Source organism: Staurois parvus, unplaced genomic scaffold (genome assembly GCF_062004578.1).
Source record: "Staurois parvus isolate SC_StPar_1 unplaced genomic scaffold, SC_StPar_1.0 ptg000538l, whole genome shotgun sequence".
In the NCBI taxonomy this organism is placed as follows: domain Eukaryota; kingdom Metazoa; phylum Chordata; class Amphibia; order Anura; family Ranidae; genus Staurois; species Staurois parvus.
Window position 1 is genome coordinate 7,734,028 of NW_028318334.1, and position 13,331 is coordinate 7,747,358.

The 13,331-nt window shown below is 39.8% G+C and overlaps 1 protein-coding gene across 2 annotated transcripts in view; it reads right to left on the reverse strand.

Moving 5' to 3' along the window:
• Positions 1-584: 584 nt before the first annotated feature.
• Positions 585-13,331, reverse strand: part of MEOX1 (mesenchyme homeobox 1) — a 117,974-nt gene continuing 105,227 nt past the window's right edge. For both annotated transcript variants that reach the window (XM_089690652.1, XM_089690651.1), the window contains exons 2-3: positions 6,031-6,203; positions 585-1,364 (exon numbers count right to left, since the gene is read on the reverse strand). In XM_089690652.1, the coding sequence (XP_089546778.1) occupies positions 1,242-1,364; positions 6,031-6,203 (296 nt within the window). In that variant the 3' untranslated portion in view covers positions 585-1,241. The remainder of the gene's footprint in view (positions 1,365-6,030; positions 6,204-13,331) is intronic.

Below are 13,331 nucleotides of genomic sequence, written 5' to 3' on the forward strand. Positions count from 1 at the left end.
CCTCTTACTGAATCCCTCAGGATGTAGACTTTCCAAAAAGGGTTCATTTTGGGGGATGTTTGTACTGTCCTGGCATTTTAGGGCCTCAGGAAATGATAGGCCATCAGTACATCAGGATTGCTCAATTTTCATATATATGTACCATAGCTTGCAGATTCTATAACTTTCCAACAGACTAAATAACATACACTGATTTGGGTTATTTTTACCAAAAAAATGTAGCAGAATACATTTTTACCAAAATTTATGAAGAATAATTATTTATTTGCAAAATTTTATAACAGAAATGCATTTTTTTTCAAAATTTTCTGTCTTTGTTCATTTAGATAGCAAAAGTAAAAAAAAACCCTGTGGTGAATAAATATCACCAAAAGAAAGCTTTATTTGTCTCAAAAAATTATGAAAATTTAATTAGGGTACAGTGTTGCATGACTGATTGTCATTCAAAGTGTGAAAGCACTGAAAGCTGAAAATTGGCCTGGACAGAAAGGGGGTGAAAGTGTCCAGTATTGAGGTGATTAAACTAAATGGGTTGTTTTACAGGGTGAGGGTTTGCATATGCATTTAAATAAGCACGAAACATCTTCACAAACAATATTTTATTAATTAAAAACTTGTAATAAAAGAAAAGATTTACACAATAGTTCCTGCAATTCAATACCTTAAAAAGTTTTTTCTTAAAAAAAAATAGTCAACTATAGACAATGAATTGTAAATCTGAGGAATTAATGTGAAGACAGGAATGATAAAACACAAGAAAAAAGATTAAAAAATCCAAAAGAACGCTTACATCTTCACCTTTGTATCATGTACACAGTCAATAAAAATATGAGATGAATATGCTTTTATAAAAAAAAGTTTTATCTTGACAAGGCTTAGAATGCTGATTGGTTTCTTTTGTGTCACTGATATTCCATGATCTAACCTCAAACTTAGCTCAAAGAAGTCACTGAAGACACAAAATTATCCAGCTGGTGTAAATGCTAAATTGTGATGGTAAAGAACCCTTAGACAAAATGTTCATGGTAGCTTAATTAGCATTTTATATCAAATTACTGAAATGATTGTCAACGCCTTAAACGGAATGTGGCTGTGTTTCTTTTCTCAAGTTTCTTTCTTAAAATGTGGCAGTTGTGGAAGAATTGTCTGTAGACAAAAATATTTCTCGATGAGGACCAAAAAGAACATTGTCTTAATAGAAAAATAGACAAGAAAGTTTGCCAACCACAGTAAAAATTAAGTTATTCAGAACTGGGAGATGCTGTAGAGTCCAAATCATCTGCATCTTGTTCATTTGGCGATACCGGCTGTCCACCTTTGACACGCTTCCATTTCATTCTTCGGTTTTGAAACCAAACTTTAACCTGTAAGCAGAAGTAAAGTAAAAAGTCAAGGCACTTGGTAAAAAATGTATGTGAACATGTAGTATGGTGAATTTTGAAAAGTAGATGTTGCAATCAGTAAGTCAGGAGCTAATCAACTGCATCCTTGACCCGTCTGGCCATAAAAAACAAAAACATAAGCACAATATTAGTTACCTGCTCTTCATACAACTATTCTGTTAATAGTTATAATTCAGATCAGTATGATGAAAATTTGAGATTGGAAAAGGTTACACCATTAGTTTTACGATTAAGACTTGGCTCTAACATAGGCAGATAATTTATATGAATAAGTTCAGCAATACTAGCCTACACTTTCAAATGCATTTCCAATTTTGCAGCAAATTTGTGTTCTCATTCACACAGTATAACTACGTAACTTGAACTACAGCTGATAACTGTTGTGAAACTTCTTCCTTTGTTGCTGCTGCATTATCCTTCTGCAGTGTGGATAAGGTTAAACTGAATATTCATTAATGCAGAAGTGCAGCAGTAATCTTTGAGGAGACCACTTTGCAAAGTCCATCTGTGGAGCATCTCCAGTGCAGGCTTTTTGGCTGGGTCTGAGGGCAGGTGATTGGTTGATGCAAAATGGATAGTGAACTGGGCTGAGAAAGGGAGCTTTGCTGTGCCACCAGCCTGCAGGATGTAGGGAGGAATCCACTGTGGGGACCATATGCTGCTGCATCCATTTTGCTAATAATATAAATCCTGTATAATAATAATTGTTCTGTGCTGAGCAGCTGAGAGACAGCACAACAGGTTCGCAGTGAAGAGGGGACAGTGGTGTGTGGCCAGAGTTTGCTGTTGCTATGCTGCTCGGGAAGGGGGCTGATCAGAGACTGTTGCTTCCATCATACTCTGTGCAATGCTATGTGCAATGTGATGGGATGGTCCTGGAAGCAAGCAGGTGTATGGGAAAGAGACTGAGCTGATGCTGGATGAACTAATCCATATTTGACCACAATGCGTTGAGAACTCAGAGAGGCAAATAGACTGAGAACATTCACCCGGGGAGGATGAGATTTGGAAACCTGGTGGGATCAGGCTGTACCAGAGAGTACTCCCACCACTTATAAGGAAGAAAAAGAGAGACTGTTTTAAAGTAATTGAAAGAGAGAAATCACAGCAACTTCTATCCTTGTCTGACTTGAACTGAACATTTACTGTATCAGAGCCCTAGGACTGGTAAGAGATTACCATCATACAAGTCAAACTGTTGTCTGCTGGGAACTGTTGTGTGTTAGTGAAAGACCTCAACTTTGCCAGCCAACTTTTTTTTATTCATCATTCACAGGAAAGTGGGACAAAATGGGGCCTGTTATAACAAGTTAGGACTGTCTTTATATACTGTTGCTAGGTAAATGTAGTTCATTTCTGTTAATTACTGTTAGAATACTTCAGGTATTTAACTATAAGGTGAGGCTGTCCATACAGCAATGAGGTGTAACATAATGTATATAATTACTTTGGGGGGTCACCACCCCAAAAAATAACAATAAGAACACACAAGAAAAAAATAGGTGTGCAAGGGTGACCTGCCGATTTGTGTGTGTACTGTATATACACATATATATAAAAAATAAATAATATATATGTATATATTGACCAACTCCATAAGCATGATAGATAGTGTAAAACATTTACTAACAATTTTTATTGAACATATATTAAGAACACAATTCGTCCAATAAAAAGAATAGACTAGTCACAATATAGTTACACTTGTTGTTTATGTTCAAAGATGGTAGCAACCGCTTCTTCACACTATTAAACTCAAGTGTGACCGAAATTCAGAACATCTAACAGCAGAATAGGATATACCAAGGTGTGGTCACTTCCATCTAGGCTGTGGGGAGGCATACAACAAAGACCTTTGACAGGAAGAGATAGAAATGGAATCACCAATCCTTCCAACATCAAATGTGGCTCCAGTCAAAAATCCAAAGGTGGGTGACATCTGAACCAGTCATATCTTAGTACACCTCCACCTATCATAGGAGTGGAGAGGGTAGTACATCCAGTCAAATACAGATGGACCAATGTTATGGGAAGGCAATATCCAACATCCAATAATGATGCATGTTCTTACTATATATCTTGAAATAGAGACAGAAGTTCTATTTAGATAGCATTTTTCTGTAGATGCATTAGGGCATCGGTGGGTGTTGACTGATGTGCCATATTACAACTGAGAGGCGATTGTCAAATCGCATGACAAGTTGCACCAGATTTAACCAGGGATTAAAGTCTATGTGTGCACAGACACATAGGCTAACATGCAGGAAAAAAAAACGCCAGACGCCCTTAGAAGGAACTGTAAAAATGTACACTGTGCATGAGACCTAGAAAGCATGACAAATGCAGGATTGTATATTTCACAAGTAATTTCATACAGTAGCTAATATTCTTTTATCCAAACACAGGAAAAATGTTGCTTGCGCAAATTTATAAACCAGTTTGAAAAATTTAAGAATAAAGGTATCATATGGTATATGCACTTTCATACGGTAGATGTATCACTGGTTTGATTTAAACACTGAGGTTAACAGTCAAGAAAAATGCTTAGCAGATGCTCTCCAGATTGAGTCTTAAAGGCTATGAACCCTCAGAACCATCTGACAGATTTATATGAATTTTGGCTACAAAAATCAGGCTTACAGTTATAAAATCCTTTGTAATCCAGAGCTTAGATCTCTAGTGTTAGGATCTTACTGCTAAGTTCCTGAGGAGATACATGTAGCTGGCACCTGATCCAACCCTCTAGTATTCACCCAGCACTAGGACGCCTGTGGAAAATAATCATTACACACTCCAGCCTGAACCAATCAGAACCCTCAGATACCTTGACAATTTTTCCCTTTCGGGGTGCAAAGGCCAGTACCACCGAAGTGTATGTGTGCACATCTATGCTAGTTACTAAGTGGGGATGGTAATAGGATTGATTTTTTCAAAGCTAACAGAGTACTGGCTTTGCCTGCTAAAGCACATTATATACATTGGATTTGAAGATCATGCAAACACTTGATTGGATGGTACAGACAGCACCCAGAAACCTGAGCAAAAGTACAGTAACTGGTCATGTATAAGCAAGTGCTGCCTGGAAACAAAGTATTAAATAGCACTCAACAGTGTTTTAATCTGTAACTGATAAGTTAGTAACTATAAGTAAAATGTAATGAGCCTTAAAGTAGAATTCCAGCCTAAACCTATCTAGTCTTAAAAATGCTCTCTAACCTCTCCTAACACCTATGCTAATGTAGCACCCTCCTAGTTTAGCTAGGGGGAGCTGGAGTCTTAATTGTCAGTAAGGAAGGTTGAGGAGCAGCCTGGGTGTAATAGTCAGAGAGGGGTCACATTTTGGTGAGAGGCTCTGCAGGCCAGCCCCTCTGGAATTTCCCCCTGCTCTAAGGCTTTGGAGAAAGGCCCTAGAGGCAGGGCATCTGAGCAGTAGCAGGCTTGCACTCTTGAGGGATCCTAGCCAATCCCCAAGAAGAGGTTGGAAAGGGGCTGGACCCCCCCTAAAAGTGTTGGAGCCTGCTTAGTGGCAGGAGAGTTCAGGTGGAAGACAGAGCAGAGAGGAAGATGTGAGGCTGAACGAAGGAGGCTGTGAGGAGGTCCAGTGGGATGGGATTACCTGCAGGCCTAGAGCTGGAAAGGAAAAAAGTTCAGAGCTCACCGGCCCTCTGAGAGAGAACCACCTGTATGGCAGGGAAGAAGCGGCCCAGCCGGTAGCAACCACCAACCCAAAAACAGTACAGGAGAGGATCTGAGTGAGTACACCTACACCCCCTGGGCAAAAAGGGGAAGGACAACTCTGGTTGAAAACAGTAAGAACCAGATCACCTGTTCAGGGATACCTCCAGACTGCTGGGTGAAGAGTAGAAGTTCATCTAGGGTCTTGGGTGGTACATTAAGGAGATACTGTCTAGCTTTCCAACAGAGACTGTGCTGCAGAGAAGGTTTGTAAATAGTTCCAGGAAGTTGTCCTCAGTTTATCAGTACCTTTGGGCATCCTGTACACCCCTAACCCTATCCCAGTTCAAATTCCCTAAATAAAACAACAGAACCACAGCTCAAAGACTGATTTCTGACTCTGGATTCAAGTCTTGGCGAAGATGTGTGATGCCTGGCTGAGCAGGACAATAGGGGCACCCAAATCTTCTAGCGACTCCTAAGGAAGTAGTGCTACATTAACTGATGTAAAAAAAAAGTATATACTTAGCTATCTTCAGCCTCTCCAGTCAGGTCGCCTGATCCCCTGTGTCAACCAGCGGCATCTTCAGGAGAGAGGAGGAAGCCATGACAACTTCTGAGAGCATAATGGTGACATCACTTCTCCCAGGCATCCCTAGCCACTGTCAAGCATTCTCTCCTCTCCCCTGCAGCTGCCACAGGAGATCAGCTGACAAGACTGGAGCGAGCTGAAGATAGCTAAGTATATACATCTTTTTTACACCAGTTAGTCAGCATAGGTGTTAAGAGGTGGGAGGGGACAGTTTTAGGATTTGTTAGTTTTAGCCTTCAATACTGTTTCAATAATCAGTCAAATGACATCCACTATGCTCAGATCATTGATTCCAATTTCTTGCCATGGTACACTGTGTAATAAATTAAGTCTGACATTCATGTATCAGACTGAACATACCTGTCTTTCAGTGAGGTCAAGGTTTACAGCTATCTCATATCGCCTTAGTCGGGTAAGGTAATTATGATGAGCAAATTCAGCCTCTAGTTCTCGGAGTTGCTCTTTGGTAAAAGCTGTTCTTTCTTTTCTGGCTTTGCTGTTTGTTTCTGGCTTGTTTGTGGCATCTCCATTTTCTACAGAAAGGAAAACCAAAAAATGAAGTTATATAGTACAGTCTAGATCAGCCTTTCTCAACCTTTTCAATGCAGAGGAACCCTTGACGTAACTTTCCAGTCTCAGGGAACCCCTGATAAAAATGGCTTTATCTACAATTCATGATACATTAATGTGATAGTCAGAGGTAAGAATGCTCCTTACACTTGTTGTCATTGGCAAGAATTACCCCCTTACAGATTGCTAAAAAGATCAATGGTGTCAATGGGAACTTACCTGAGAGGCAAAAATAGCTAATTTCTCAAGGAACCCCTAGCAACCTCTGGAGGAACCCTAGGGTCCCATGGAACTTACTTGAGAGGCAAAAATTGCTAATTTCTCAAGGAACCCCTAGCAACCTCTGGAGGAACCAGATATTCAATTCAATTTCAATTCTATACTGTTCTGTTTTACTCTATTCTATTCTTTTATTTTCTATTCTATTATTTTCTATCCTAATCCTTTATTTTCTATTCCTTTTTTTCTATTCTATTCCTTTATTTTCTATTCTATTATTTTATTTTCTATTTTATTCTGTTCTGTTTTACTCTGTTCTATTCTTTTATTTTCTATTCTATTCTGGTTTATTCTATTATTTTCTATTTCTTTATTTTCTATTCTATTCTTTTATTTTCTATTATATTTTGTTCTGTTTTACTCTATTCTTTTCTATTCTATGTTATTCTATTCTTTTCCAATCTATTCCTTTATTTTCTATTCTATTCTTTTATTTTCTATTATATTCTTTTCCTTTCCTATTCTTTTCTTTTATTTTCTATTCTATTTTGTTATATTTTACTCTATTCTATTTTTTTGTATTCTATTATTTTCTATTCTATTCTTTTATTTTCTATTAAATGTTGTTCTGTTTGACTATTCTTTTCTATTCTAATCTATTATATTCTTTTATATTCTAATCTATTATAATTTTTTCCATTCTATTCCTTTATTTTCTATTCTATGTTATACTTTTCTTTTCTATTCTGTTTACTCTATTATTTTCTATTTTATTCCTTTATTTACTATTCTATTTTATTCTATTCTTGTTTTTGAAATCAAATTCTATTTGAACTTCGGACATAATTTTGTTTCGTTATTTTGGATTTGTTTAAATTCGTTACTATGTCGCTGGCTTCTGGATTTAGGGAAGATGTCCTCAGGCCTGACCTACAATATACTAAGTTTCTGGAGACAAATGAAAGTCCTTCTGGTATGAAGTGAAGAAAATACTTGTGGCCTACCCATTTCCCTTGTTCCCAGTACAACCATTAATCACTAGAACATTTCTCAGTATCACGACACAAGATACAGTGGTTACTGCTGACTTTATATACGAATGAAGTACTGTGAACCGCTTCTAGAATGGGTACTGTACCAAAGATTCTGATATAATGAAGGAGACCTAAAGAACAAATTCACTTTTAGTAAATGTGTCCTTAAAGTTAACTCCCTGAGTGCAGCCTACCATGGTGAATACTTGCCTTCCTCCCCATTCCAGGGATCTTTATTGTACTGCCTTTCCAGGAAAGCTGTCCCTGCAGACTGCTCTTTAAAAAGCATATCCAAGGTCCTGTTCACTCCTATGGGTGAGCTGTATTCTAGCCTTCCATTGAAATTTGACTCACCCATAGGAATGAATCACTAAAAGTGAGCTTGTCTTTTAAAATTAACTTCAAAGGACCTTATCAAGATATCCTAAACCAGTATCCAAAACTGTCTGTCCTAATATATTTTAATGGCTGTTTTTAGCACTTGACAGATCTTCTATATTTCTGTATTCTGTTAAATATCTACTACTGTCTGAATCTAAACTGAACAGTTGCAGTACAGCTGCGGTATTTCAAAGCTTGCCTTTTTTTTCTTGTTCCACCACAGGTTGTAGCGTTGAGTAATGAATACAATAAAGTTATTTCTAAGGCTCCATGCACAGGGGGCGTTTTTTTTAAATAATGTTAGCTGTGAAAGGTCACGTTAAAAATGCAAGTTTTTCAGCTTTTAGCATTTTTGTATTAGCGTTTAGTGGAGTTATGCTGCGTTTTTTCGAGTTTGCATTTTTTAGAGTCTTTTGGAGCAAAATTTTTTCCGGTCAAAAAAAGTCCAAAAACGCAATTTACCGCATTTTTCAGCATTAGAACATTTTTACAGCTATAAAACTCCTCTAGAAACCCACTAGTCCTGGGGTTTTTTTCCAGCCAAAAAAACATTGATTACCGTCTATGTGTGTATGGACACATAGGATAACATGCTGGGGGGTTTACTGGCTATAGAAAAAAATGTCAAAAGCCAAAAACAGCCACTGTAAAAATGTCCAGTGTGCATGAGGACTAATGCAGGCCATAGATGGGTCGAAAATCGGCCGATTTTTCGGCCGAAAATAAAATCGGCCGATTTTCGGATCGTTAGTGGGCGATTTGGTCGGCCGCTTTTCGGTATTTTGGCCGTTTTTTTTTTTCGGTAAAGTTGGAAAAAAATCGACCGATTTTGCCGATCGGCCGATTTTCGCAGCAATTAGTGGGCAAATCGGCCGATTTTTTTACCGATAAAAAATCTGCGCATGAGCAGTGACCTGCAAGAGGAAGACAAAAAGAAGAAAAAGAAGAGGAAGAGGATGAAGAAGAGGATGAAGAAGAAGAAGAGGAAGAAGAAGAGGATGAAGAAGAAGAGGATGAGGATGAAGAAGAAGAAGAAGAGGATGAGGATGATGAAGAAGAAGAAGAGGATGAGGATGAAGAAGAAGAGGATGAAGAAGAAGAGGATGATGCTGATGAAGAAGAAGAAGAAGAAGAAGAAGAAGAGGAGGATGAGGATGATGAAGATGAAGAAGAAGAGGATGAGGATGATGATGAAGAAGAAGAGGATGAGGATGAAGAAGATGAGGATGATGAAGATGAGGATGATGAAGAAGAAGATGAGGATGATGAAGAAGAAGAAGAAGAGGAGGAGGATGAGGAAGAAGAGGAGGAGGAGGAGGAGGAGGATGAAGAAGAAGAAGAAGAAGAAGAAGAAGAAGAAGGAGGAGGAGGAGGAGGATGAAGAGGAGGAGGAGGAGGAGGATGAAGAGGAGGAGGAGGATGATGAAGAAGAAGAGGATGAGGATGATGAAGAAGAAGAGGATGAGGATGAAGAAGAAGAAGAGGATGAGGAAGAAGAAGAAGAAGAAGAAGAGGATGAGGATGAAGAAGAGGATGAATAAGAAGAAGAAGAGGATGAGGATGATGAAGAAGAAGAAGAAGAGGATGAGGATGAAGAAGAAGAAGAAGAGGATGAGGATGAAGAAGAAGAAGAAGAAGTAGGATGAAAATAAGAAGAATTCGAGTCCAGCAAAAAGTATCTCTGCAGAGAGCTCTGCTATTTCTGACAGTTCTCTGACAGTTCTTTGACATTTACAGCGGTTGAAACATTGTATCTATTTGTTTCCGAATAAAAACATCTGTATCCTAAATGGAAACAAATAGATACAATGTTTCAACCGCTGTAAATGTGAAGGAACTGTCAGAAATAGCGGAGCTCTCTGCAGGGACACTTTTTGCCAGCTGTAGAAGGGATGAAAATCGGCCGATTTTTTTTACCATTGATGGTAACGTCGGCCGCTTGAACGACCGAATTTTCGTTTGTTAAAAGAAAAATCTGCCGTTTTTTCTCCCCATCTATGGCCTGCATAACTGCTGAACTGCCAGACATGGAAAAACGTTGCCACTAATGCTCAGTAGATTCCCATTAACTATAATGTATCTCTAATCAACTGTTTGTAGCAAGCTGTTAATTGTCTTCAGGAAATCGACTTGGAAGCTAGATACTACTGCAGCTTGGAAAATACAAAGAGACCATGCTGCTTGGAATTTAGTGATCCTGTAGCTGAAAGTGGTCCAAGCTAAACAGACTTTTTTGAAAAAAGTTTTGGAAATTGAAGTATATTTTTGATCATATTTAAAACTACCAGAAGCAAATTATACATTTAGTGATCTTCTTTAAAGTGTTACTAAACCCTGGACCCTGCATTCACTATATCTGGTCTCCTACAGTACACACAACATGGAAATGCAATTATTATAGTAAATATAAACTGCTAAATACCTTTTCTCATCAGCAGTATATAGCAGTCTTGTGACTTCTATCAATGTCCAGCAGAGCACTGGTTAGTCTTGTAGGAGGAGTTTTCATTCTCCTCTGACCAGGGGCGGACTGACCATTTGGAAACTCGGGCACTGCCCGAGGGCCCGGGGTCACTAGGGGGCCCCATGAGATGCCCCTGGTACCTTTTTCATAGGCTTTTTTGAGTTTTGGCAAGGACACAGGGGCCCCATGATCCCCTATTGCCCGGGGGCCTCATGAGTTGTCAGTCCGCCCCTGCCTCTGGACAGAGAGTCAGGGGTCATGTAGCCTCATAGGACAGTCAGACAGTGCTAATTGGCCCTGTGCTAATCACATGCACCCCCCCCCAAAAAAAAAAAAAACACTTTCTAGCAATACACATCAAAATAAACATTTGCAGAGTGACTCCTACTCTGTACTATCAACAGATGGATTGGGAACTGTGTAAGAAGAGGAGGATCAGAGAAAACAGGATCAAACAGTATTTTTACACAATGCGGATGATTAACCCCTTAGATTCCACAGTGAGTATAACAAGCAAGCCTTACTGCATATACAGACCAATTTTACTCTTGTGGGTTTAGTAACACTTTAGCCACTTGAGTGGCATCCCGTAATACCGCTTTATTACCAGACCAGTTTCAGCACAGTGATAGTGTGACTGACAATTACTCTGTTATGCAACACAAGCTCAATGAGTTTTATACCATTTGAGACAGATAGAACTTTCTGTTGGTGGTGTTAAATAACCACAGGGTTTTGGAGGTTGTTTTTTATTTTTCTATAAAAAGGAAAAGAGACCAAACCTTTTTCCCTTGCTTTCTGTTAAAATAAAAATGCCAGAATAGTATAGGAAAAGCCCTGAAATTTTTTTGGGAAAATAGACACCCCAAAGTAATCTTGCTTTTTGCTATAATTTTTGGGGAAATTAAGAAACATGCTGGTACTGAGGGGGTTAAAAATAGAGCATGAGAATGGTGCACTAGATACATTAATGTGCAGGTTTTTACAAAGAGCAAGAATGCAGTGAAGGGGTTAAGTTGGCCATCGATTCATCACTTTTTAAATCAGCCAGCGGGCGGAATAAAAAAAATGAATGGATTCTCCAATACACACATTCGTGGTGGATAAAGGAATCCTTCCTGCTGCTCTAGTGTATTCTGACAGCGGGTCTCTCCCTGATTGCCTGCATGCGCTGAAATTATCCAGCAGCCATGCTTGAGAGGAGTTGATCATTAGGCTGACTCCTTTTGAAAGTGAATGGACATAGATGGATTGAAATTTTGATCCATCTATGGAAAAATGCCTCTCTTCCAGTACAAATCACCCCCCCCCCCCCGCCACTGAAATATCACACCCAGCACAAATCTGTGCCCCCATAATCCCCCCTCCCAGCTCAAATTCTCCACCTCCCCAAATCCCCCCTCCTAGCACAAATCCCCCCCCCCCAAATCCCCCCTCCTAGCACAAATCCTCCCCCCCAAATTCCCCTTTCTAGCACAAATTCACCCACACATCCCTACTAGCACAAATGCCCCCCCCCCAAATCCCCCTTCCTAACACAAATCCCTCCCTCTAGTACAAATCCCCCCTAAATCATCTCTTCTAATCATCCCAAATTAGGCCTCCTATAATAACTTGTATGCCACTGCCTCTCCCAAGTGTATTCTTTCAAGTATAAATCCTCTCCCCCCAAATCCCCCCTCCTAGCACATACCCCCCCCCCCCCCCCAATGAAATAGCACACCCAGCACAAATCTTTGCCTCCATAATCCCCCCTCCCAGCTCAAATTCTTCACCTCCACAAATCCCCCCTCCTAGCACAACTCCTCCCCCCCCAAATGCCCCCTCCTAGCACAAATCCTCCCCCCCCAAATGCCCCCTCCTAGCACAAATCCCCCCCCCCAAATGCCCCCTCCTAGCACAAATCCTCCCCCCCCAAATGCCCCCTCCTAGCACAAATTCTCCCACTCATCCCTACTAGCACAAATCCCCCCCTCCCAAATCCCCCCTCCTAACACAAATCCCTCCCCCTAGTACAAGTCTCCATTCCCAAATCCCCCCTCATTTAACAAATCCCCCTAAATCATCCCTCCTAGCACATCAGCCCAAATTTGGCCTCCTATAATAAAATCGTATGCCACTGCCTCTCCCAAGTGTATTCCTTTCAGTATAAATCCTCTGCCCCCAATCCCCCCTCCTAACTTATATCCCCCCCCCAACCCCCCTCCTAGCACAAATGCTCTCACCAACACAAATGTTGGTTACTCTGAAGCTTCTGTCACTAATCCTGCCAGCTTGTAGATAGGAACTCTCCACTTCGCATGATCCCGCTCTGCTCCCAGGACAGCCCTCATGCCCACCCCTTCTCCTGGCCCTGCCTGCAAGACTGAAATGGAATGAATGAATTGGCAGCTGCTGTTCCATTCATTCTATCCTCATTGACAAGTACTACGATCTCTCTGCTTTCACTGTTGTAAGTGGAAGGGGAAGGATCAACACTGTAAACAGTACCATGTGATCACTGTGATGACCAATCATAGCAATAACAATCACAAACCCTTGGATCGGTTTGACCATTTAATGACAACTTGGTACACAGCGATTACAGGGCAGATACAGGCAGACACCAATCCACCACTGAGGAACATACAGTGGTAGAAAATGGTTTAAAGGAGCTCAACATATTATTTCTGTAAAATATAAGCAAGGCAAAGTTTTGCCTGAGCCACTGAGACATACTTAGATGAAATTACAAAATGGAAAAAAAATATATATATATATATATATTCAGATCCATCAACTTTATTACATGGATGAATGTAACATATAGAGAAAGCAAATGAAAAAATATGACAATGAGGGTTAGCAGACTTTGTCTCAGACAGCCAGCCAGACACTTGCTGTATGATATCATTTTCGTATTACTATCCTTGGAACTCCTTGACATACTGCAGCCATCCTAATGGAATATTTTGTCTCATCTGTACTTTTTTTTTTTTTAAAGACATTGTTTT